The 27,592-nt window shown below is 38.3% G+C and overlaps 1 protein-coding gene across 2 annotated transcripts in view; it reads left to right on the top strand.

Moving 5' to 3' along the window:
- Positions 1-27,592, top strand: part of aatf (apoptosis antagonizing transcription factor) — a 112,887-nt gene that overhangs the window by 60,729 nt on the left and 24,566 nt on the right. For both annotated transcript variants that reach the window (XM_060847949.1, XM_060847950.1), the window contains exons 7-11: positions 2,806-2,970; positions 4,560-4,643; positions 11,241-11,308; positions 19,266-19,346; positions 20,469-20,540. In XM_060847949.1, the coding sequence (XP_060703932.1) occupies positions 2,806-2,970; positions 4,560-4,643; positions 11,241-11,308; positions 19,266-19,346; positions 20,469-20,540 (470 nt within the window). The remainder of the gene's footprint in view (positions 1-2,805; positions 2,971-4,559; positions 4,644-11,240; positions 11,309-19,265; positions 19,347-20,468; positions 20,541-27,592) is intronic.

Genomic DNA, 27,592 nt, shown 5'->3' with positions numbered 1-27,592 from the left:
GGAATGTGGATGATACTTCCTTGAATTTTGACATGTCAGAAGTCGAACAGTGAGCAAAGTTGGAAAGAAATTAGTGATCATGAAAACAACTGTTCACAGAAAGAATAGATTAACCATTGAGTTGTGTATGGGGCAAAACTTAAGCCAATTGTGATATTCAATAGAAAAAATCCTCCCAAGACAACAATTCTCAAAAAGAGAACTCATTCATATTCACAAGAAAGGATAGATGAATGAAGGTGGTTTGAAGATTTGGCTGAGGAACGTTTTGTGATTCTAACTAGTATGAATACAAAAAAAAACACGCACCATGTCAAGGATTCATTGTTGATAGTGCAATATCAGTGTTTTATGATCCAATGTTTCTGGAGGTCTAATGAGCCTTGTTCAACTATTGTTCATTTAAACAAACCCTCCAAGGATAGCATAAGAAAAAAGTGAAATAACTGGACGATCAGAGGAATTACCCAAAAGAGTCTGCACACAGACTCCTTACATTAGCAACCCTATGTGAATGAGTTATAGACACCTTGGATAAAATCAGAACAGACATTGTCATCAAATCATTCAAAAAGTAAAGGGTATCCAATGCAATTGGCATAGATGATTATTTGTGGATTGATAAGGCAGACAAAAATGATTGATTGATTTGATTTATTGTCACAGTGAAAAGCTTTGTGAGCAGTACAGGCAGATCATAGTGATCAAAGACATACAGATCGTAGGGTGAAAAAAACTTGGACAGAGGCTTACAGGTTATACTGCACAGGACTTGCATGAAGCAAGATCAACATTATTTAAAGTTAGAGAGCTCATTCATCAGTCTATAATGGCAGGGAAGTAGTTGTTCCTGAACTTTTTGGTGCATGTATTCAAACTTCTGTATCTTCCGCCTGACAAGAGGTTGTAGGAGAGCATTACCAGGTTGGGATGGGTCTTTGATGATGTTGACAGCCTCTCTACCACAGCGAGAAGTGTAAATGGAGTCCATGAATGGAAGGTTAGCCTCCACGATGGTATGGACTGTGCACATAACTTTCTATAATTTCTTACGGTCCTGAACAGAGCAGTTGTCGTACCCGTTATGCACCGGACAGTATTCTCTCACCTGTAAAAGCTGGTGAGGGTCGTTATGGACATGCTGAATTTCCGTTGTTTCCATGTGGGAAGTCCAGCACAGATTGTCAGTTATCATCTTTGAGGAACTTGACCCTGTCAACCCTCTCAACCTCCATTCCGTTGAGGTCAATGACGGTGTGTTCTTTTCTTTTGTTTTGCTGATGCAGAAGTTGTTATCATTGCACCCTGTCACCAAGCCCTCTATCTCCTTTCTGTATTCTGACTCGCCATTGTTTGATTTTCATCCTACCACAGTGGTGTTATCAGCAAACTTGTAGATGGTGTTATTTGGAATTTAGCTACCAGTCGTGGGTGTACAGGCAGTACAGTAGAGGGCTGAGTACGCATCCTTAGGGTGATTGAGTGTTATCGTGGAGGAGATGCAGTTGTCTATCTTCACTATGGGTCTATGGGTCACGAAGCTGAGGAGCCAGTTGCAGAGGGCAGAACCAAGACCTAGTCTTGCAGTTTTGAGATCAGTTTGGAGATAAAGGTGTTGAAGGCAGAGCTGTACTCGTTGAGCAGTACTCTGATGTAGGTGTCCTTCTTGTCCAAATGTTCCAGTGATGAGTGCAGGGCGAGGGAAATGGTGTCTGCTGTAGACCTTTTGCATTGTTAGACAAACTGAAGGGGATTGAGGCAGGCTGGGAGGCTGTTTGTCCATATGATGATGAAATTAAAATAACAAATTGGGGTTTGTTATTTGGTTCTGAACACAAGAAAATGTAATGCACATTGCGTGCATGCTTTGCTGAGTATTCTCCTCTTCACTGAGGAAATATTCAAACTGTATGCATAAAAGCTGCAGATCTGAAAAAAAAACAACTTTCTGAAGCTTTCACTTTTTTTAACTTGTATAAATTTGTGTATTTGATTTGGTCTTTAATCAACATAGTTGTCGAAAATTTAATGTTGCATTCTTTGGATGTTTATAAAGATTCATTATGAAAATGCTCTTTAGCTCTTTTTATTCTACTATTATGCTAGAATTGGCAAGAATAGTCTCCAAACTAGTGGCACTTTGACAGTGGATTTCGCCTCTCAAATATTGCTCATGTAAAAGTTGACTTCGAACTTTCAGAAAGCTGATTTTACACCAGCATCTATGGTATTTAATCACATACAGTTTTCAAGTTTTGATTGGTCTATTACGATTCTTTACTGTAAACACCAATCTATTTTGCTTCTCTTTTTTTAAACTTTCTGACAACTCTTGACAAGCTAACTCGTTGTCTCCAGTCCTGAAATTAAGCACTAGAACTGCCTGCTTTCTACCGGACATGGATAAATTGATAACTACTTACTTTGTTGGGTCAAGAACCTGGTTTCTCTTTTTAAAAAAAAACTGGAAATGTATGATTGTATTTTATCTGTTTCATGCAAAGTTAATCCCTGACTCTGAGTGTTTTGGCAGCTGATAGTAGCATGATAATAAGCCTCACTGTATTGGTTTATATATTTACTTGGTTGGACTAGTAAGTCATATGTAACACTTGTATTGGAACAGTTTTTTTTATGTTTTGTAGATTCTATATTTTTAAAGAATATTGCCTTTGTGTAAATCTCAGTATTTAAAACTAAGATAAAATTTACCTTAATGCAGGGACATTCTAATTTTTAAAAAAGAAGTATGTTGGTTAAATGGAACGTTAACTAAATTCTTGCTGTCCTAATATTTTATTCCAGGGGTTCAGCGCTTTTGAGCGTTCCATCTTGACACAGATTGAGCAGATTATGATGGATAAAGAAAGGTTGATAAGACGGACTCAGACCAAACGATCCTTGTATAAAATTCTTGGAAAAGTGGAAGAAGATTCTCAGCAGATCCCAGAGACTGTACCTGGGGAGATGGTATGCCACTAACGAATTAGAACTCCAAATTTATAGTCTGAAGATTATTTTCTGCCTTTCATATGTAAACATTAAAAGGATATTTCTCTGGTTGGATAAAGGCAAAGTGTAATGGTGTTTCATTGACTAGAAGATCTGAGAAACTAAAACAGTGAATGCTGAAAACAGGCTAGGTCTAGAACATTAGTGGAGAAACTGACAGCTGATGCTTCAGATTCATAGATTTAAGCTGAAGGAATGAACTGCTGGGTTTGAAGAAGATTACAAACCCAAAGCACCCACTGCTTTTTCACTCTGCAGAAGATTGATTTCCTCTGTGTTTCCAGCCATTTCTATTTATGATTTGCTGTGTTTTGTTTTTCATATGAGAACATCCCAGGTTCGGTCCAAATCTGTCCTTACGTTTACTGTTCTCAGTTGGGGTGATGGAAGGAGCACTGTGATTTGGCTCACTGCCTCAGCTGGTGGAGAGAAAACCAGTCAGAATTCATCGTACTGATCATTATCCAGTGACACCCACTGGAAAGTGTATGTTGTGGTGTGAGCAGGTTTGGACTTGACTGTAATGCCTGCCACTCTCTCTCCCTCTCTCCCTCTCTCTCTCTCTCTCTCTCCTCCCGCCGCCCCCCCCCCCCCGCCCCACACACACACACACACACACGCACAGTCAGAAAGCCTGCCAACACTAACTGTTTAGTTACCAAATGAAGAAAGACCATTTCGTTAAAGTGTCAGAGGGGAGCCCCTAGAACTCCAATCCAGGAGGCATTTACACCTTCATAGGGTAAAAATATCCTCAATCTTTTGAATGATAAAACTAAATCCAGTGACATTTGTGACTTTGAAATGAAACAAATTGAAAATGTCACAAAAGATTTTGCTTAAATTATTTGGATCTTGTGTGTTGCTCTGGTATAACATTTCTTTGTTTTGATCATTGAACGTATTGGCTTTCAGCAGACATGCTTGTTTTATAAACTAAAACATTGTACTTTTAGTTTTGCATATTATTTTAATAATGGAATCAAACATTTTAACAACTGTTATTAATATACCCTTTAAAGTTCTTAAGCAAACAAGTCCTAGAGAGATCTCAAAGTTTAATAAAAAAAAGTAAGGTGGTAGCCTTGGAGCTCAGTGGGCTAATGCTTTTCTGATAAAACAGTGAGCTGTCAGATCAGTCTATGCCAGCTAGATCAATGGTCTGTGTCATGTTGCTGAATTTGAGTCCATGGCTATAATTTGCCTCATTTAGACACGTTACTCCTGCGATGAGCACGTGTGAACGGTAGATTTGTATTGTGCCTCCAATGGATAAATAGCCTACCAAAACTGTGAAAAACCATGAAAGGGGGATTTGTAGGCAAGATCCTTGTGGTAGTGAATGTACTTGAGAATGTGTCCTGTTTTCAGTAGAGATCAAAACATCAAGAAGGAAAGGTGCAAAACACCTTAGATTTGTTAATATATACAAGATACATTTTTCTGTATCTAGTCAGTAAGCAATATGTGACCAGGCTTTTAGTGAAACTTGGTATTTTTTTCTTCCCGATCTTTGTAATGGACAGACTGATTATTTTCCTACACAGGAGGTTGTGCCACAAGGAAAGTCAAATGCACATCTGAAAGACATAGATGAAGAGATTTTTAATGACGACGATTTTTACCATCAGGTGAGTGTTTGTTAATAGAACGAGAAGCTCACCTCCCCAGCTACTGTTTAACTATCAATAAAGCATCTAAATTGACGTGAGTAACCTAACAATAGAGAAGACAAGGGTTATTAGAGTTCAGGTTGTTCCAAATCAGAGAAATATTTCAGTCAGCAAGTCTTGTGTTAAGAGACATTTTGCAATAAATCATCTCAGAAAAGATACGGAGCTGGCACTTGTTCTGGATGAATAGTGTAGTGACCTGGATAATAGGCATTGTTATCAACTCTTTTTTTCCAAGCTGGATTAAAATGCCAAATGCAGTGAGTAACTGTGATCAAGTTCAAGTAATGTCACATGGCTAAGCACTTTTTATTCTGGGGGATGCAGGGGATGTGGTCTTCCCAAGTCACGTGAAGTGACACTAAGTGATGTTGTGTGAATAGTTCAGCTGAAGAGGTAGTGCAGCATTGTAGAAAAGTACTTAGTGTTCACTATGAATGTGATTTATACCAACACTTATATGGGAGGCTACAGTATACCTTGACCCAATTCTCATGCTGTCAACAATCCAAGCACATTGCTTTTATAATACTCTGGGGAGGAGTGCATAAGAGTCACAATTTTATTATAAACTTAATTATTGTATGCTGCTTTGATTAACAAGTCTGCTTCAGATTTTAGATATTTCAAATAGCAGGATGGAAGTAAGGAAGGTGAAATTCTTGCTGATTTCAGTTCTTTGTAGGCCTGTTTTTGGAATCCCACCCCCAACTTCAAGATATCTAAATGCATAACATTCTGAGTTAAAAATCACACAACACAGATTATAGTCCAGCAGGTTTAATTCGAAGCACACTAGCTTTCGGAGTGCCGCTCCTTCTTCAGATGGTTGTGGAGTACCCGATTGTAAGGCGCAAAATTTATAGCAAAAATTTGCTGTGATGTAACTGAAATTATACATTGAAAAATATCTTGATTGTCTGTTGAGTCTTTCATCTGTTCGAATACCATGATAGTTTCACTTCTTTCATGTGTAAATCACAAAACTTTTTTAAAAAGTTGCATTCTTTCAGGTTAACTGTAACAATTGGTGTTAGCTAGACAATATGTTGAAGGTGTTAGCCCCTGCGTCCTCTGTCTATGCCATGATGTTTAGATTGATTCTAATCTAAAAAGTGAGATAACAGTTTTTTACATGAATTCATGCAGTTTTTGAGCAAAGTACAATGTAACTCTGCAAGTACAAATTCACCCCACAAAATATATGTATATGTGTGCATTTAGGTCTTTGTGTGCGTGTGTCTGTCTGTCTGGGTTGGGGGGGGGTTGTGAATGTGTGAGAAAGAGAGTGTGTGTGTGTGTGTGTCCGAGGTCGAATGTCCTGGACTGTTGAAGTGTTCCCCAACTGTTAGGGAACACTCCTGTCTGTTGATTGTTGTGTGGTGCCCATTTATCCGTTGCCGTAGTCTTGACATTCTGAAGTTGTAGACTATTTCTGAGGGGTAGTTGTGCTCTGTCCATCCTTCTGCCTTGGCACAATCTAGCCCAATATAATTAACAGATCTTCAAAATTCTTCACCCATCTTTCCATCCAAGTTGGATTTTTATTTGCTATAACATTTTAGAGTACTGTGTTCTTCTGTCATGACTAATTAGAGGATAACCCTATTTTACATGGTTAGTAGCAAAAGAGAGTGATGGAGCTTGATTGCTTTAATTTGAAAAAATAAGTGTACATTTCAAATTATGAAAGGGACATTCTTTAGTGGTTTAAAAAAAACATCGAAATTGCAAAGGTTAGGCAGCAACGCTGCATTATTCCATTATGTGTCTTAATATGAAGAGATACTGCCTATGTTTTCTTAGCACTTTACCTTCTGAAAGTCAGCAAGCAAATGATTCAATCTCAGGCCATTGCTAGTGTTGCTCATGCCTGCTTTCTGGAGCTGGCATAATATTGGAATATTTACTAGTCTCCCTTTTTTTTAAAAAAGTATAGAGGTTGTTTCAGGAAAGGACACAATTTAGTGATTACTAAAATTCCATGTGAGAAGAACTTTTCAGCCAAAAATGTTAACTAATAAATATGAGATATTGTTCATGGAGAGGAAGCAAGGAACAAGTTCACGTCATGTGAACCAAACTATATTCTTTATCACCCTTCTTTGAAAAGATTCATGATCTTACCTTTTTTTAAGTATACGTTAAAATAACATATGTAGCATATTTTTGAGTTTACAAATATTTCTTCACTTGACAAAGGCTTCATTTAATAGAGCCATTTGTATTACCCTATAATATTTTGCAAAGACTTTTGACGTAGCGACCGACTTATTGAAGAAATATTAGAGGGATGAAAGATGGGTGTTTGTAACGGCAGGGAACGTGCTTCAGTTAATAAAACTTAAGGTAGTTGAGGCAGTGTTGTTAGCTGCAAGTAGTATTGGCATATGTGCTTGGAAAATTTATGTTTTACATTGTCCAAATTTAGCTTTTATAGTTCGAGTGCGATTCGCAAATATCAATGCAGTTTTATTTCTCCACGTTTCGAGATGGAAAATGAAATGTATCCTGCTATTTTCTATTCTGTTTTGATGATAAATGCTCTTTGGCACTAAGACCCATTGGTTGGTTAACACTAATGCTGGAGTGCAATTTTTTATGAATGCCTTTTTGTTCCTCCATTTTCCACATCACTTCTATGCTAAAGACATTTACCCCCATCTGAGATACTGTTACCCAGACAGCTCTTCTGATATCCTATCCAGCTAACCACTTTTCACTTGCATCAGCAGACACTGAGAACGAGCAGTTTATTGCATCTGAGCCCAATCCTTTCCAACTCTGAGTCCTTGTGCAAAATCTGATTCATGCAACAATTATTTTGAATTATTTCAATTGTACCTCAACAAAACAATGTTAAGGGCAGTTGTATACTTATGCACTGAAAAGCACAGACTTCTCTGATCAGTATAGCACAGTGACTCGATGCCTTCACTGATTTGAACCATCAGTGGGTTTAAATCAGCATTATAATTAGAAGCTTTTCAAAATGTGTCGCTCCAGACTTATACCAGATTTTAGTATTTGATGGTTCTTTCCTGACTGGAGATCTATAATGTATATGTGTTTATACAGAAAAGTGAAAACAGCCTTGAAAATTTGGGCAAATTAAGATTAATTAAATGAAACTTCTGTTAGCTTAACTCCAATTAGTAATTGGAACTAATAATTTAGGCATTCTTTCTTTGAGTTTCCTGCGTTAAAAGGGTTAGTAAATGTGGAAGGGTTAACTTACATAGCTAGATAATTGCTGAGTAAGCCAGATGTCTCCCTGATTAAAAAAAACTTCAGCTCCTTAAGAATCTGACACATCTGAAACAATAAGTAAGAGACATTCTGACATTCTTTTGGTTGAATGATAGTTAACACTTGTTAACACAGCAACTGTAGAATGTTCCAGATTGTGTGGCTGCTGTGCCAAATCATTCTGTCCAAGTGAAATAAATAGAAATGAAAACGTTAGCCAACATCTGGCATCGCAGCAAGGAATGGGTGCAAGTCTTGACTCCTGTAGACTCTAAATATGGTGCTTAGACTGTAGAGGCTTTAATCACTTAGCCAAACCTTGACAGATTTCTACGACAGCTCATCCCTGCCTTGTACATCACCCACAGACATCTGCTGAGCCGCCAGGCAGTAGCACATTCATTTTCCTTTTACAGTTTTCAATACATTTCTTCAGAGAGATGATCTGTAAAGATTACTGCTTCATTGTGTACAAGTAATTGTGGGAAGAGAGTGGTTGACAGACATACTGTTGCACCTGTTTCACTGACCTGGTTAATTTCTTCTGTTGAGTGGGATTTGGCAGAGATAGTCACTGAAGTTGCTGCAGTGATTAAGGGCACACGTTTACTGAACAGCAGTGCTATGTGGGTTTACAGTGTCATAAGCCTGAGCATTGGTGGATTTGTATCTTTTATTTAGCTGCCAGAAGTGACTATGAGGAACAACAGTAGAGAAACTGACGGATTGTTTGTTTGCCAGAGAGATGGTGGAAGTAGGTCAGATAAAAAGACTTAGACAGGAGGGGTGCTCCTGGTAATATCGTGAGTGAAGTGACTTATTGATTAAAATTGTACTTTCAGAATTTACCTCCAATTTCTGGTATCCTGAAAGTTCCTGCTGAAAAGTGTATATCTATTGTTATAGTCATAGAGTTAATTAATATTAACTGACATGTTAGTTTCTGGAAAACTTTAGTAATGTAGTGTATTTTGATTAGTTGTGCTCCAAAAATTGGTTGTTACAAAACAAAATATTCAGTAAACATTTTCATCATAAAGGTGAATACTATTTATGCGAAACTGAACACTGAACTTTGTCATTATAATTCAGCATTGAACACTTCTGGATTAGCTATATCACAAGTAGATTCAGAGTAAATTTCTAAATCTCTGTCTCAACAAACTTTAACTACACGTTTAGCCGAGGATTTTATACAGTTTTATGTTTTCTACTTCTCTGCCACATATCCATTTGTTCCAGTGATTGAGCCTGTCTGGTTGGTGCTGAATTATGAGCCTTCTGTGATGTGACCTTAATGTGAATTGAGCCTGCCCAAATCCATCCCACAAATAGAAAAGAGAGAGAAGGAGACATTTATCCTGTCATTGAGTCTTATTCAAACCCAGAACGAGTGACAGGATGTTGTAGTAACCCACCATGCTCCTCAATTCAATTATCAAACACAACCTTGTTTTCTAGTAGCACTGGAAAAGTTGAATCTGTCTTCATCCATGGAAGCTTCTCCTTGAACCTGATCTGAGCAGTGCTGTTTGAATTACTGAGAACTGATGTTTGTTGACCTGAAGAAACCAACAAAATGTGAATGCTATGAAAGAGAAAGGGAAAATTTTGTTTTCCAGTCATTTTCCTCAAGTTTATAATTATGTAGTCATATCTATTGTTTAATGTTCGTTAAATAATGTGACTTTTGCATTTGAATTTGTTTGTAGAGTTGAAATGGATGGTACTACTAGTAGTTCTGATGTGCAGTAACTTACCGTGCACCAAAGGTTTATTGTTTCAACCTTGCACCAAGATTGTGGCATAATTTCGAGCTGACGCTTCACTGTAGTGCTTTGTTACCAAATGTGCAGTGTTTTAATTGATATCAATATTCTCAAAGTTATGATTTGTGCATTAATAGCTGTAATGTAATGATCATCAATATAACTTCTGAGTTTAAGTTGATGTATCTTGAGTAAAATTGAGTTTGTACAGATCTTTGTGACAATATGTCTTTGATAGATTCGAGTATTAAAATTTTGTCTGTCTGCCCAGGTGGACATAAAACATCCCAAGTTATTTACAAAGAAAAACAGTGAATTCTATTGGTAATATGCAGTAGTTAACATTCTTCTCTCAACCTAAATCACCAAAATGAATTAAGAAAGTCATTCCCAAATATTGTTGGGATCTTCTTGTGAGTTGTTGTATTTGATTGTAGTTCATTGGTTTAAAAAAAAGCCCTGTTGAGGTATACCATGTATCTAATCTTTCTGTGCTATAGGAGTGGTATTATGCAGACTTAACTATTTTCATGGAAGTGTAAACTCCTCCCTGACATTATACATGTTTAGCTGCAGTTGATAAAATATTCCATTTGCGTGGGATAGCTAAGTTAGCAGCTTTTTTGTGTTTAAAACCAGTATTGAGAGTGTTTGATCTGAAACTTATGGAACTTTGCATTTACCTATCCTTCAAAGTGGAATCTGTTCAGTGCCTGTGCTGAACTCCAGCTATTGAGTGATCGTGATCTTTGTTTTTCTGGTTATCAGTCTTCACTGAACATTTTGCATTGATCAGACTAGAAATACATCATGGACAGCATTACAGTATCAGTTAAAGATATGTCCAACAATTATTTATTTTGTTTTAGTCTTGATGTAGGAAGAACACAAAGAATTAAAAATACTTTTAAGGTATGCAAGATATACAGTTGGTAGTAAGTTACAAAACTGCCAGGAAACAATTGGAAAATTATATTTGTGTTTTATCCATATTTCCTCCACATTCCTTCCCACCTTCCATCACATTAAAAGATAACAATGCAGTTTTTAATGTCTTCTTAAATTGTCCAGTGCACATTGTGATGCAGCTAGCCTTTTATGGGAATAAAGGATTTGTGTTAGGGTATGGTTGAACTCTGGCTTGCCACTGTAATTGTGTTGTTAGTCTGCTTTAGCTTCCATCTTGGGTGTTTGCTATGAATAAAAGAATTTTGCTAAGTTTGCTTACCAGTGTTCCATTTTCTTTGCCTTACACTAACTTATGACAGGAGAAAGTGAGGACTGCAGATGCTGGAGATCAGAGCTGAGAATGTGTTGCTGGAAAAGTGCAGCAGGTCAGGCAGCATCCAAGGAACAGGAGATTCGACGTTTCGAGCATAAGCCTTTTCAGAAGGGCTTTTCCAGCAACACATTCTCAGCACTAACTTATGACAGCCTTGAAGAAAACTAAATGGGACTGGTAAAGAGAAAATTTATCCAATTTAAAATTTAAAATCTAATTGCTTAATTTATTTTAATTTACAATTTTTTTTTGCAGCTCCTCAGAGAACTAATTGAGCGGAAGACTACTGCTATAGATCCAAATGATCAGATTGCTATGGGCCGGTAAGTGTTGAAAGACAACACTAATTAATAAGTTGGGTTATGTTGATTGAGGAAAAAAAATACTTCAACCTCATTTTGTAATTAATTATCAAGGTAGGTGTGAACATTCAAAATTTTACATTTTCTGCAAAGTGTCTACAAAACTCCCCATTAATTAGATTTGGTCTACTCCTATGCAACTTTTTTGGTTCAAAATTAATTGCTTGCTTAAAATTCTGTTTGTTCATCTGAAATGAATGGCACCATAAAATGGTGTTTCTGCTAAATTGATTGTTTGATAATTGGAGCATAAATAGATTCTTCAAATTCAGCAAAGATTTCAGCATAAACATCAATACTATTACAAACACAAGGCACCAAAGGCTTTGTCCTATGATTAACATAATGCTGATTTGTTTTTGTGAAATTTCAATCAGATAAAATCTGTTATTCCACCCATGCATGTGGATAGATCATATATGTAACCATCTATTTGGCTTTGCAACATTTGATATTATCAAAATGGATGCAATTACAGTTATGTGATCAGATCTCTTTATTCTTATTGCCAATGTAATTTGTAGTAAGTTTTCCTGAAGCTGACAAAACATTTGCAAAACCTGACATTCCACTTCTAAAGCAGCTGTATTCCTAAATTTGTGGTGGGGGTAGGTGTAGCAGGACTTTTTCTGTTTCCACCTCTCCAATCTTGACAATGTCAACAGAGTAAAATTTACAGTGGGAAGCAAATACATTCAGAAGTTTTTTTTGTCAACAGTTTGAGATACTGACATAGAGTCATAGAGATGTACAGCATGGACACAGATCCTTTGGCCCAATTTGTCCATGCCGACCAGATATCCCAACCCAATCTAGTCCCACCTGCCCGCACCTGGCCCATGTCCCTCCAAACCCTTCCTGTGCATATACGCATCCATATGCCTTCTAAATGATGCAATTGTACTCGACTCCACCACTTCCTCTGGCAGCTCATTCCATACACATACCACCCTCTCCGTGAAAATGTTGTCCCTTAAGTCTCTTTCATATCTTTCCCCTCTCACCCTAAACCTATGCCCTCTAGTTCTGGATTCCTCCACCCCGGGAAAAAACCTTGTCTGTTTACCCTATCCTTGCCTCTCATGATTTTATAAACCTCTATAAGGTCACCCTTCAGCCTCTGACGCTCCAGGGAAAACAGCCCTAACCTATTCAACCTCTTAGAGTCACAGAGTCATAGAGATGTACAGCATGGAAACAGACCCTTCGGACTAGATATCCGAAACTAGTCTAGTCCCACTTGCCAGCACCAAATTCATACCCCCCCAAACCCTTCCTATTTGTATACCCATCCAAATGCCTTTTAAATGTTGTAATTGTACCAGCCTCCACCACTTCCTCTGGCAACTCATTCCATACACGTACCACCCTCTGTCTGAAAAAGTTGCCCCTTAGGTCTCTCTCATATCTTTCCCCTCTCACCTCTAGTTCTGGACTCCCCGGACCCAGGGAAAAGACTTTGTCTATTTATCCTATCCATGCCCCTCCATAATTTTATAAAACTCCATAAGGTCAGTCTCCGACACTCCAGGGAAAAACAGCCCCAGCCTGTTCAACCTATCCCTATAGCTCAAATCCTCCAACCCTGGCAACATCTTTGTAAATCTTTTCTGAACCCTTTTCAAGTTTCACAACATCTTTCCGATAGGAAGGAGACCAGAATTGCACGCAATATTCCAACAGTGGCCTAACCAATGTCCTGTATAGCTGCAACATGACCTCCCAACTCCTATACTCAATACTCCGACCAATAAAAGAAAGCATACCAAACACCACTTTCACTATCCTATCTTGCTGCGACTCCACTTTTAAGGAGCAATGAACCTGCACTCCAAGGTCTCTTTGTTCAGCAACACTCTCTTGGACCTTACCATTAAGTGCATAAGTTCTGCTAAGATTTGCTTTCCTAAAATGCAGCACCTCGCATTTATCTGAATTAAACTCCATCTGCAACTTCTCGCCTCATTGGCCCATCTGGTCAAGCTCCTGTTATAATCTGAGGTAACCTCCTTCGCTGTCCACTACACCTCCAATTTTGGTATCATCTGCAAACTTACTAACTGTACCTCTTATGCTCGCATCCAAATCATTTATGTAAATGACAAAAAGTAGCGGACCCAGCACTGATCCTTGTGGCACTCCACTGGTCACAGGCCTCCTGTCCGAAAAACAATCCTGCACCACCACTCTCTGTCTTCTATCTTTGAGCCAGTTCTGTATTCAAATGGCTAGTTTTCCATTGAGATTCCATGAGATCTAACCTTGCTAACCAGTGTTGTGGTTATGTTCGCTGAGCTGGGAATTTGTGTTGCTGATGTTTCGTCCCCTGTCTAGGTGATATCCTCAGTGCTTGGGAGTCTCCTGCGAAGCGCTTCTGTGATGTTTCCTCCGGTATTTATAGTGATTTGTACCTGTCGCTTCCGGTTGTCAGTTCCAGCTGTCCGCTGCAGTGGCTGGTATATTGGTCTATGTCGATGTGCTTATAGATTGAATCTGTGAATGAGTGCCATGCCTCTAGGAATTCCCTAGTTGTTCTCTGTTTGCCAAAAACGGATACCCCCGCAATTTCATCAACAGATGCCTAAGGGAAAGACAACGGAATGAGGGCATGTCACAACCCAAAGGACTAGCCACACTACCACACATTAAAAACGTTTCTGAACTGACAGCCAGACTACTGAGACCACTAGGACTCATAACAGCACACAAACCAACAGCCACTCTCAGACAACAACTCACCAGAACGAAGGACCCGATATCCAGCATGAGCAAAACCAACGTAGTGTACAAAATCCCATGCAAGGACTGCACAAAACACTGCATAGGACAAACAGGAAGACAGCTAACGATCTGCATCCATGAACACCAACTAGCCACGAAACGACATGACCAGCTATCCTTAGTAGCCACACATTGGGATGATAAGCAACATGAGTTCGACGGGGACAACACTACTATTAAAGGACAAGCCAAACAGAGAACAGCCAGGGAATTCCTAGAGGCATGGCACTCATCCACAGATTCAACCAATAAGCACATTGACCTGGACCCAATATACTGGGCACTGCAGCGGACAGCTGGAACTGACAACCGAAGTGGTAGGTACAAATCACTAGAAATGCCGGAGGAAACATCACAGAAGCGTTCACAGGAGGCTCCCAAGCACTGAGGATGTCACCTAGATAGGGGACGAAACGTCTGCAACTCAAATTCCCAGCTTGGTGAACAGAACCACAACAACGAGCACCTGAGCTACAAATTTTCTCCCAAACTTGCTAACCAGTCTCCCATGGGGATCCTTGTCTAAAGCCTTACTGAAGTCCATATAGATCACATCTACCGCTCTGCCCTCATCAATCCTCTTTGTTACTTCTTCAACAAATAAAATGAAGTTTGTGAGACATGATTTCCCATGCACAAAGCCATGTTGACTATCCATAATCAATTGAGCCAGTTCTGTATCCAATTGGCTAGTTCTCCCTGTATTCCATGAGATCTAACCTTGCTGATCAGTCTCCCATGGGGAACTTTGTCGAACAATTTACTGAAGTCCATATAGATCATGTCTACCGTTCTGCCACTATCAATCCTCTTTGTTACTTCAAAAAGCTCAATCAGGTTTGTGAGACATGATTTCCCACGTGCAAAGCCATGGGAAACTGACTGTCCCGAATCAGTCATTGCCTTTCCAAATACATGCGCATCATGCCCTTTGGGACTCCCTCCGACAACCTGCCCACCACTGATGTCAGGCTCAACAGTCTATAGTTCCCTGCCTTATCCTTACCACCTTTCTTAAACAATGGCACCACGTTAGCCAACCTCCAGTCTTCCGGCACCCCATCTGTGACTATTGATGGTACAAATATCTCAGCAACACTCTCCTAGCTTCTCACAAAGTTCTAGGGTATATCTGCTCAGGTCCTGTCGATTTATCTATTTCAAGACATCCAGCACTTTCTCCTCTAGAATATGGGCATTTTTCAAGATGTCACCATCTATTTCCCTACATTCTGTGTCTTCCATGTCCTTTTCCACAGTAAACACTGATGCAAAATACTCATTTAGTATCTTCCTCATCTCATGAGGCTCCACACAAAAGCCACCTTGCTGATGTTTGAGGGGCGCTGTTCTCTCCTTAGTTACCCTTTTGTCTTTTGTAAAAAAACCATTTGGATTCTCCTTAATTCTATTTGCCAAAGCTATCCCATGTCCCCTTTTTGCCCTGCTGATTTCCCTCTTAAGTATACTCCTACTGTCCTTCATACTCGTCTAAGGATTCGTTCGATCTACTTCTTTAGTCATCCAGCATTTTCTATACCTACCAGCATTTCCTAACAAGAATAATCTTTCTCTGTACTCTTATTATCTCATTTCTGAAGGCTTCCCATTTTGCAGCTGTCCCCTTACCTGTGAACATCTTTCCCCAATCAGCTTTTGAAAGTTCTTACCTAATATCATCAAAATTGGCCTTCCACCAATTTAGAATTTCAACTTTTAGATCTCGTTTATCCTTTTCCATCACTATTTTAAAACCAGTAGAATTATAGTCGCTGGCCCCAAAGTGCTCTCCCACTGACACCTCAGTCACCTGCTCTTCCATATTTCCTAAGAGTAGGCCAAGTTTTGCACCTTCTCTTGTAGATCCATCCACATACTGAATCAACAGTTTTTATTTTGTACATGCTTAACAATTTCCTCTTCATCTAAATCCTTAACACTATGGCAGTCCCAGTCTATGTTTGGAAAGTTAAAATCCCCTACCATAATCACCCTATTATTCTTACAAATAACTGAGATCTCCTCTCAAATTTGTTTCTCAATTTCCCTCTGACTATTGGGGGGTCCACAATACAATCCCAATAAGTTATCAACCCTTTTTTATTTTTTAGTTCCACCCAAATAACTTCCCTGGATGTATTTCCAGCAATATCCTCCCTCTGTACAGCTGTAATACTATCCCTTACCAAAAATGACACTACCATTCCTCTCTCACCTCCCTTTCTGTCTTTCCTATAGCATTTAAGCTACCAGTACTGTCCATCCCTGAGCCATGTTTCTGTAATTGCTATGACATCCAGTCCCATGTTCCTAACCATGCCCTGAGTTCATCTGCCTTCCCTGTTAGGCCTCTTGCATTGAAATAAATGCAGTCTAATTAATCAGTCCTAGTTTGTTCTCTGTTTTGCCCCTGCCTGCCCTGACTGTTTGACTCGCTTCTTTCCTCAACTGTACCAGTCTCAGATTGAACTCTTGCCTCACTATCTCCCTGGGTTTCACCCCCACCCCTACTTACTAGTTTTAAATCCTCCCGAGCAGCTCTAGCAAATCTCCCTGCCAGCATATTAGTCTCCTTCCAATTCAGGTGCAATCCATCCTTCTTCTACAGGTCACCTCTACTCCAGGAGATTGCAATGATCCAAAAATGTGAATCCTTCTCCCATACACTAGCTCCTCAGCCATGCATTCATCTGCTCTATTCTCTTATTCCTACCCTCACTAGCTCGTAGCACCGGGATTAATCCAGATATTACTACTCTCGAGGACCTCCTTTTTAAATTCCTGCCTAACCTCACTATATTCTCCCTTCAGAATCTCATCCTTTTGCCTTCCTTGTGTCGTTTGTTCCAATGTGTATAATGACCTCCTCCTGGTCCCTCTCCCCTTTCGAGAACATTCTGCACCTTCTCTGAGACATCCTTGATCCTGGCACCAGGGAGGCAAAACACCATTCTAAGAAAAGTATGTCTGTACCTCCGACAAGACAGTCCCCTTACAGCTGTGATAATTATTTATTAATACAGAGCCCCTGCCTTAAACTGCTGCAATATGTTTGGTGTAGCTACACCACCAGCACTGTTGTTAACTAGACTTTTTTAAATAATTTGGTACAACCAAGTGTGTTGCTAAGTCACTTTAGTCGGCAGCTGAGAGTCAACCACATGTTATGGCTTTGGAGTCGTATGTATGCCTGACTGGATAGGGCAGCTGATTTCCTTCCCTGAAGGGCAGTAATAAACCAGAATGGGTTTTATGACAATCTAGCGGTTCCTTGGTCACCAGTACTGCTGTTAACTTTACGTTCCATATTTATTTAATTAAATTAATTAAATTCCCCACTTGTTTTTGTAGGATTGAAACTCAGAAGCAATAGTCCAAGCCTCTCGATTACTGGTCTAGTATCATAACTGTCAAACTCTCATTCCCCATAACTTTTACTCCGTTCCAATGCCAGCCAAAATAGAAGCTCAGCATCTGATTTATGGAGGGTGCTAATATTGAGTGATTTTTAAAAAAATGTGATCCTACAGAGATATTATTGCACAGTATCAATCATTTGAAGATAAAGCTGACACTTTTAAACCATGTATACTTTGATTATGTAATTAAATTGTATTACTCTGAATAAAGCCAATTGAAGGATGATTTAACTGACATTTTTAACATTATAAAATTCAGTAGATACAAAGAGCCTGTTTCCCTTGGCTGTCAAATCTTACAGAGATTGCATGCAGACATACACAGAAACACCTGGAACTCTTATTCCCCACACCACACTGTGCGAGTTGCTTCAATTAAAAATTTCATGCCTGCGACTAAAATTTGTGCTAGGAAAGGTTATCAAGTGATATGAAACATATATTGGGTAAATAAAGCTAATATGCAGATGACAGTGAAAGGACCAAATGCTACTATTAATATTTCAATGTTCCAAAGAAATAACTATGCATGTCATTGATTCTGTATTTCACATATGTAAAAATACACATACCAGATATTTAAGATGGTAATTGCTTTGCCAGTTGAGTAAATACTGTACAGTGTAGTGCAAAACCACAATAACAAAGTCCAGATTTGATTCTTCGTCTCTACTGAATGGCTGATGCAGCTGGGGACAAATTTAGTTGTTGTTCAGTGGTTGGCATGAGTGGCCCTGGACTAAGCAAAGGAAAATTAGCCAAAACACCTATTTATGACCATTATTGTGTCACCATTTTGGAAAGAGTGGGCATTGCTTAACATCAGGATTATGCTGTACTCTTGTATCCAATCTATCTGCTGCTGACATTTACTGTAGCGACACAAGGAATAGTGGCAGAAAGTGCTGAAAATACTCAGCATGTTAGTGAGCAATTGTGAACAGAGAAGCAGAATTAATGTCTTACCTTAATGTTTTTTGCAAGGCCATCGGCCCGAAAGGTTATTCTTGGCCCATTTTCTTTCCCTAAGCATTCAAAGTCCATCTATTGTAGTTAAAAATCAGGCCTCTGGTTCACTCCCCATATGCTGCCTGACCAGCTGAGAACTTCCAGCATTTTCTGCTCCTATTTCAGATGTCCAACATCTGTCATATTTTGGTTTGGTGTGATGAAATAATTACTTAGATTGCTGCTGTCTGTGAAACCTCTCCTAGCAAAAGCCAGTGTCCTCAAAAAAAAAATGGCGGGAAGTCTGGAAGGTAACTACTTTTTATAAATTGTAATTAAAAAAGAAACTGTGGTTTCTTATCTAGCCTTTCCACTTCATTGCAGATGATCTGCTTCCAAACAGCTGCTTATTTCTCCTGTTGCCATTAGGGGCAAGGAACTGTGCATGCATGTTTCTTTTCTGAATTTCTCCTGACACCCGGAGATTTAGCATGTACAGATAGCTGGATCATGGACTGGACTCAGTTCAGCTAAAATGGTGTTTAGATTGGTGATAGCTTGGAGTGGGACCAGAGCGTACTTGGTTCACTTTTATTCCAGTGTCTATGCAGAGATGATTTGCCCTAGGAGCACAACTTCAGTATTTACTGACAGTGCAAAAGTAGGCAGTGTATAGAATAAAGATTAATCGACACAATAATTTTGCAACTGGGTTTTGTGGTGTTCTTTGAATCAATCCAATTCTAATGATGCTTTATTTACTCCTATAGACAATGGCTTGCAATTCAGAAACTACGAAGTAAGATTAAGAGAAAAGTAGATACCAGAGCAAGCAAAGGCAGAAAAGTAAGGTGAGTATATTCTGGTAACTTTGCTACAAGGGGTGAACACTGAAGTCCAAAACCAATATCCAGAGATGTATTCTGGTCAAATAATCGAAAAGAAGATCACAATACTGACTATATTTGGAAGCTTCTGTTGGGATGCACATCTTTCTTCCCCCCAGTTCTGTTGATTCTTTCTTTTTCCATAACATTGTTTCGCTGTCTCTTCTACCCTGTCTAACATATTACGTTTAAAATAAAGTTCAGGTAGTCTGTTTGTTTCTTGGACTCTACTGATGCACACATGTGCACACACACACTGTTTTACTGCACCTTTTTGACCGGTTCCACTTCTGCCCTTTACAGGACAATGTTAGAGAGATTATCTGAGGAATGGGGTTTAGGGTATAACCTTGTGTAGAACTCCAGGGAAAGTGTGGGAAAAGAGAGAGAGAGAGGGTGGGAGGTCAGTCATTTAGAGACGGTGCCTATGCTCCCATCAGTTCAGGACTGTTCTCAGCAGCACTCTTTAATCAATAGAAACAAAAGACGCAATCAGTGTTGGACACACGTCTTTGATGTAATGCTTCTGTCAGGACCTCGAGATTTCTTTCGGATAATCCGATTTTTGGATTGTTGGTATTCGGATAATCGAGATTCCTCTGTATTATCATCATGGAGAAATCTGACATCGCTGAAATATGAAGTTAACAATAGTAATATTTGAAATGGGAGTAGAGTTAGAAACTTAATTACCCAAGAGTTTTCACATTGCAACATGGTGTCAAAGTTTTATTACAATAAATTAGGTACTTAAAACTTAAGTTTTTCTATGACCTATCGAGTATGAACTTTAACATGGCCTGAATTGACTAAAATTAAAAAAACAAAACTATCAAGACATGCACCTGTGTCTAAAATCTTGAATAACACATAAGAACATGTTTCATGTTATCACCTTTTTGAACTGTATTCGGAGTGTGTTGGATAAAGGAATGTCTTTGTGAAAGATTAACCATTATATATATTTTTGAATGAGAGGAGAAATGACAATTCAATTATCTAATATTCCAATATTTTATGACAGTAAAGCAAATTATATAAAATTAAATTAAGAAGCAAATAACATTTTCGTTTCTTTCCTGCCAGATACCATGTTCACAGCAAATTAGTGAGTTTCATGGCACCTATTGACCATAGTACAATGAACGATGATGCAAGGTAAGCAATAAATTATGATCATCAAACGCGTCTCATGGCATAGTGATATTGACCTGTTCTTCAACCCATCACCCGCCCTTTCTCTTGTTATCAGATCACCATTTGTCACTGGCATCAAAGTGTATCCATGCCAAATCTACTAAAGTGATCTTGCTTCTTCCACTTCTCTAATTATAATGCTACTAAAGAGAAATCATTGCAAATTTATGGTTGGCCTGAGGTACATCTCTTCACAGATTGACTGCCATCACTGGGTTTTAATCACTTTTGTGCGATCCTGCAGAGCAAACTGAGATATCATAGAAAATGTATGTTGGATTTGGAAAGCTATAAAAAGTCTGCTATTCTCTATAATGGGTAAAAATGCTGGATTAATAGCTTTATATTGTAGCTTAACCTTTATAAAGCTAGTCATCTTTACATAAATTTGTCTGTATAAATATTTCCCTTTATGGGAAATATTTGTAGATTCTGTGGGGTTCAAATTTTTGGTATAAGCAGGTAGTTTAATAGGCACACTTCCCTTGTTACTTCTCCAATTTTGGAGGAACAGTCTCAATAGGTGAGTGACCTTTCTGCTCATTATGTTTCATTATTTCTCACAGTAAAAGAATTTCACTTTGAAACCCACATCTAGAAGGGCAATGATGGTTCTTTTGAGGGAACAAGTAATAGATCTGTTTATTTAGCTTGATTTTTTTTACCTTTTTTCTTTCTGCCTGCATTTTGTTTTCAATTTTTTTGCATTATTGGCCCTGTTTAGCTCCAGGAACGTGACATCAGCAAATAACTGCTGAATGTAGTCCACTAATAATGACCAATAGTGAGAACAGAGTTTTACTTTCCTGTGATGCTTATCTCCAGAGATAAAGGACAGCATTGGAAATGGAAAGAAATGGACTCCTAAAGAACTGAAACATTTGTTTGCAAACGATAGTGAAACTAAGTTATTTTTCTTGTTTTCTTGAAATTAGTCATATTTTTAGTTGCCTATTTTGCAATATTTACGTTGCGATTTTGTTTTTAATAACCAGGTATAGCTGTGTACACTTACTTCAGAAATCCATTGTTCTCAACAAGGTGGTTTCAGAATAAATGGGAACCCTAGCATATAAATCAGCCAGTAATATATTCATAAAATATAGCTTTTGGCATTCATTTTAATTTGGTTTGATTAATGCTGACAAGTACAAGTAAAGGGTAGGTTCCACTAAAGCATAAGGTGAGACAAGTTTCTTGTTACTTACTCAACTCTTTCCAATTAATTATCATATTCTTCTAGTCCTCTGAGAAAATGTTAGAGCCAAAGTTTTGCATATAAAATTAACAGCCAGTGACCCTGCACACTGCGAATGTTTGGAGAAACCATTAGCCTGTGCAGCTTATAAAGGTTGTAGCAAACCATTTGGAATCTAATACTGAAGAGGCAGCCAGGCTTATGAATTGGCTATTCTGAGGTAACAATTTGCATTCCTTTCAACAGTAAGGAATTGGGTGCCAATTAAATCATTCAGAAGTTTTCACAGCTATATAGTGTAAGAACTTTTTTTTTGATTTGGAACGTGCTTGGGGTAAAACATATTTTTAATGAATTTATTCTCTGTGTTAATGGGAATGTTCTTTATTTGGTTGAGTGGCATCAGCTTTTGCCAGCAGCACCTGGCAGAGTGTATCAGAATATTGCAATGTCTGTCTTTAGTTTCTTTGAACGGAAGGGATTGAAGTGATATTTTCAATTAAACCGTAGCTCGATGGATAATTGTGGAGCAGTAGTAATTCTTCCGTAGATTGAAATGTTTTTATCTACCAAGTTCTGGAAGATATGCATGCATTTATGGGTGATGGTTGACATAAAGCAGGGGGTGTTGTTTTAAAATGCTGATGTAGAGTTATCTATTTCAATTGCGTAGCAACAAAGAATTGTAATGGAAGCCACTTTTGGGCTATTTTAAATCAGCAAGCTGTTTTTGAAAACATGATATACTTAGACAGTTTTCCATCTGTACCCATTAATTTACCAGTTCTACTTTACAGTAGGATGTACATTTTTAAATGAGCTGTAAGGTGTTTTGGAGTGTCCTGAGGTGATGAGAGGTGCTATATCAACTAATTTCTTTCTTTGAAATGACAGGTGAGCAGCTGTCTCAAGTCTTGAAAAATATGTTTTATATGGCTGCAAAGACTAGGCAAAAAAGTGAATCCATCTTTCATGACCTCTTGAATTCCTGGATGCCTTTAATCAGGGCTATTTTTCTAGATACTTATGGATCCTATCTAGGCTGTTACTAATAATTTGAGCATAAATTATTTCTTTTTCTGGAGTATTTTGCAAACACATTAATTTTTCTTTAGTTTTCAATGAGACAAGGATGTCATTAGCAATTGTTCCCATCTCTAACTGCCCTTGCAACTTGCTAGGCCATTTAAGAGAATAGGAGAAAGTGAGGGCTCCAGATGCTGGAGATCACAGTCGAGGGTGTGGTGCTGGAAAAGCACAGCAGGTCAGGCAGCATCCGAGGAGCAGGAGAGTCGACATTTCGGGCAAGAGCCTTCATTCCTTATAAAGGGCTCCTTGCCCAAAACATTGATTCTCCTGCTCCTCGGATGCTGCCTGACCTGCTGTGCTTTTTCAGCACCACACTCATTTCAGAGAATGGCAGCCAGTCACAATGCTGTGGATCTGGAATTACATGTGTTTTTAAAAAAGCAAATAATGACCATTTCACTCTCATTGAGACTAGCTTTTAATTCCAGAAATTATTATTGAATGTGAATTCTATTTGCCGCCATAGTGGGATCTGAACCCATGACAACCGAGCACAAGCCTGGGTTTATGGGTTCCTCATCCATTGACATTATCATTATGTCATCACTTCCATGACACATGCTGCTGGTGATGAGTGCACTAATTTGCAGTAGTATCTGCAGTATACATTAGCATAGAGGTTATGTATTGAAAGATGCATAGTCATGTGATGGAATATTTAAGGAATGCTATCAAACCAGATTTATTTATAACCGCTATAGGTAAATCTAAGCTGCCACCTCCATTTTAGTATTTTGTTTTATCACTTGTTTCTTTAATTCTATTAGCTTCTCTGTCTGTAAACATATGTCTTCCTCCCAGGAAATTGTTCTCCTGTTATCATAATTCAAATGCCAAACCAGACCAACCTGGAAAATGATGATCTTCCAGCCACAATTGATACTTCTATGACTAGGAATAAACAAATCACAACTCAAGAAGGACCTTTTAATTCTCTCTGTCCCACTTTCTTACCGACAAAAACATGACAAAAGTAGAATTTACATTGCTGTGAATAAAGCAAATGAGCTTGATTGACAGGAATCCAGCGAGTTTAGCTCACAATCTTTGGGTTCGGAAACAAAAGCTCAATCATTTTAGCTGTTCGTTCATCTATCATCTTATGCTTGAAACTATTTGTTCTAGATCCCTTGAATAAACAGGGTATTCCTGATCCTTGGTGTCAAAGCATTCATGTCTTGAGATGATCTTTTCAAAAGGATTAAAGAAGACTTTTATTTTGTATTTTCCTTCTGATCACTTTGTCTAATTTTATTTTTGTTGCCTCTTTCCCTCCTCTTAATGTTAAAGTCCAAAATATGAGCTGAATAAAATTTGTAATTCTTTATAATCTAATGTGTCATAGAGTTTGTGGGCGGCACGGTGGCACAGTGGTTAGCACTGCTGCCTCACAGCGCCAGAGACCCGGGTTCAATTCCCGACTCAGGCAACAGTCTGTGTGGAGTTTGCACATTCTCCCTGTGTCTGAGTAGGTTTCCCACAGTCCAAAAATGTGCAGGTTAGGTGAATTGGCCATGCTAAATTGCCCATAGTGTTAGGTGAAGGGGTAAAGGTAGGGGTATGGGTGGGTTGCGCTTCGGCGGGTCGGTGTGGTCTTGTTGGGCCAAATGGCCTGTTTCCACACTGTAAGTAATCTAATCTAATCTATACAGCAGGGAAACAAACCCTTCAGTCCACCTCATCCATGCCAATCAAATTTCTCAAACTAAACTAGTCCCACTTGCCTGTGTTTGGCACATTATCCCTAAACATTTCCTATTCATGTACCTATCCAAATGTCTATTAAATATTGTAATTATATTTGCATCTACCACTTCCTCTGGCAGTTCCTTCCACATGTGAACCACCCTCTGTGTGAAAAAATTGCCCCTCAGGTCCTTTCTAAATCTTTCTTCTTTCAGCTTAAAAATATGCTCTCTAGTTTTAATAAATCACTATAAGGTCCCCCTCAACCTCTTGTGCTGCAGCAAAAAAAGGTCCAACCTATCCTGGAACTCTGACTTTCCAGTCCTGGCAGTATTCTGGTAAGTCTTTTCTGAATTCTCTCCAATTAAATGAACACAGTACTCTAAAAATGGCCTCACCAATGTCCTGTACAATCTCAACATGACGTCCCAACTTCTGTGGTTTGAGCAATGAAGGCAAGACTCTGCCTTAAGGCAAGACACCTTCTTAATCACCATGTCCACTTGTGATGCAACTTTCAAAGAACTATGTACCTGAACCCCCAGGTGTCTCTGTTTGACGACACTACCCTGGACCCTACCATTAACTATATAAATCCTGTCTTTGTTTGTTTTACCAAAATGCAAGACCTTGTATTTATCCAAATTAAACTTCATCTGCTAGTCCTCAGCTCATTGGCTCACTTGATCAAGATCCCTTTATAATCTTAGACAACCTTCTTCACTCTTGTCATCTGCAAACTTACTAACCATGCCTCCTTATTAGCTATTCTTATCCAAATCATTTATGCTGATGATTTTTGGAATGACCAATACAGTTGGTGTATCTCTCTAACCTATTACATTTGTAAGATACGGAGCACAAAGATCAGTGTACACTGGTCTTAGTTGTATGTCTTGGCTTATCGCTGACCTAGGGATTGACTATTTGATTTGGTGACTGCTGTGCTTGAATGCAATGTCATGTAGCTTTAGGTACATCTTGGTACCTTTTTCACAATTTAGACTTTAAGAAAAATATATCCGAATACCACTGCTGGAACCAACTGCTTAACTGGGAACTACACAAGTTCTCACTCTAATGATTCAACTCCGATTTCTAAGCAGTGACCTATTTGATGAAATAGGCTATTGCACCTGCTATCTTCCTTGACGTGAGACTTGCTGAAAGAAGGAGAAACGGCCTTTATATATCTGCAATTTGTGGGCAGTCCCATGATTTCTTTCCATTCAATTCAATGTTGCAAAACAGTATGATTTAAATCATTTGTTCCTCATCTTTTGTATGCAAGTATGAAACCTTATTAGAATAATAAAGGAAAATAGATGGTGCAGTGGGTTAGGAGATTGATATTTTGATCTGGTTTGAATATATCCAAATTGAATTGAAAGGGTCTTCCCTTTATTGGATTAAAGTTGCGAGGGCTAAGATTTAAAGTCAGTTTCAAAGGCTAAAAGACCAACCGCAATTTTAATTTAGTAATTAGTGAAATTTCATTCTGATTTCTTCCATAACTTTTGAGTAGTGGAAACTGCCTTAAACCCCATTTTTAAAAATTCATATCATTATTCATTTCTTCTTTCTTGAACAAATATGTTATTGAAAGTTTCACTTATTACAAAAAGTGCATGTTGGTAAATAGCAAAAATGGTCATTTTGTAATTGTTGATTTTAATAGTTCAACTGTCAGCTGCCTTCCTTGTACCTCTATGATCAATCTGGCAAGTAGCAGTAGACAGGGCAAGTATGCAACACATATTGCTGTTGTAAAAACTGATTAAATCTTAAGTTATTTTACCTTTTAACAGTGTCATTAAGGAGCCTCATTACTCTTTTATTAGAGCATTGTAACTCACTCTATTCTTATCAGATTATGAAATGAACATAAGTCATACTACATATTACATCTCTTGTAAAGGGATTACAGCCTTGCATTAACTTAGATTGACACGGTTTATAATTTGCTTGTTGATACACATGCAGCGATGTCATGCATTTGACCTGCAGCAGCATGGAGGAAAGGGACACCCATACATCATCATTAAAGATGGCATCCGCTAAAGAATCAGAGCCACAGGGTCTTCCTGTAGTAATTGTCATGAAGGACAAAGAAGGCACTTTCAAGTGCAAACTGAAGTCTTGTTTAAATGTGAATGCTTAAACATTATGGCAGCATTGGAAATTGCCAGTGGATTCAGTAGAAACATTTGAATCTTACAATTAGGACTTTGCTTACATCAAAACTATTCAGCGAGTTTTAATGCTCTGGCATTTTGATTTGAAAGAAGTTTGCACTTTCAGAAGATTGAGCTTTTATTTCAGTTCCATTACACATGAAAAAGTCCTTGAATAACAGTTTTTCTAATGCTGGACCAGAATTTCTTTGACTCAAATGCATTTTTTATGATTACTAGACATTCCTTATTTTCACATTTTCATTTAACAAATAGGGTTCAAATCAAACCAAATCTTTCTGTCAACAATTGAGACTTAGAAAGTTTCAGGGAAGAAACAGTAAGTCTGAGAGTTGAAAACATTTTAGAATTTGGCAAACGAGGAATATTAAAAACTGAAAGAGAAGATAAAACATGAAAGTAAACAGGAAGAAACATAAAAATGAACTGCAAAAGCTTCTATAGATATGTAAAAAAGGGAAAGGATTAGCACATTCAAATGTTTGCCAATGACTAGCAGAGACAGGATAAATTACAATGAGGAAATGGAAGAGAAACTAAACAAACTTGTTTTGGTCTGTCTTTATGGAAAAAGATTAATAAAAAGTCCTTCCAGGACTAGGAGGGATCGAAGGAGCTAGCAAGAATGATGAACTAAAAGAAATAAGTATTAGGAAAAAAAGTAGCATTAGAGAAAATAATGTGACTGAAAGTTGGTAAATCTCCTTGACCTGATGACCAGAGCTTTGAAAGTGGTACTTCTGCTCATTAGTGTTTAGAAGAACATGGTGATTGTATTGAAGCATGTAAAATTCTGGGGAGGTTTGGTAAAAGTCCCTGCTGACAAGCACCTTCCTTGTGAGAAT

The sequence above is a fragment of the Hemiscyllium ocellatum genome, chromosome 31, assembly GCF_020745735.1.
Source record: "Hemiscyllium ocellatum isolate sHemOce1 chromosome 31, sHemOce1.pat.X.cur, whole genome shotgun sequence".
In the NCBI taxonomy this organism is placed as follows: Eukaryota; Metazoa; Chordata; class Chondrichthyes; order Orectolobiformes; family Hemiscylliidae; genus Hemiscyllium; species Hemiscyllium ocellatum.
This window is presented reverse-complemented; position numbering and strand designations above follow the sequence as displayed.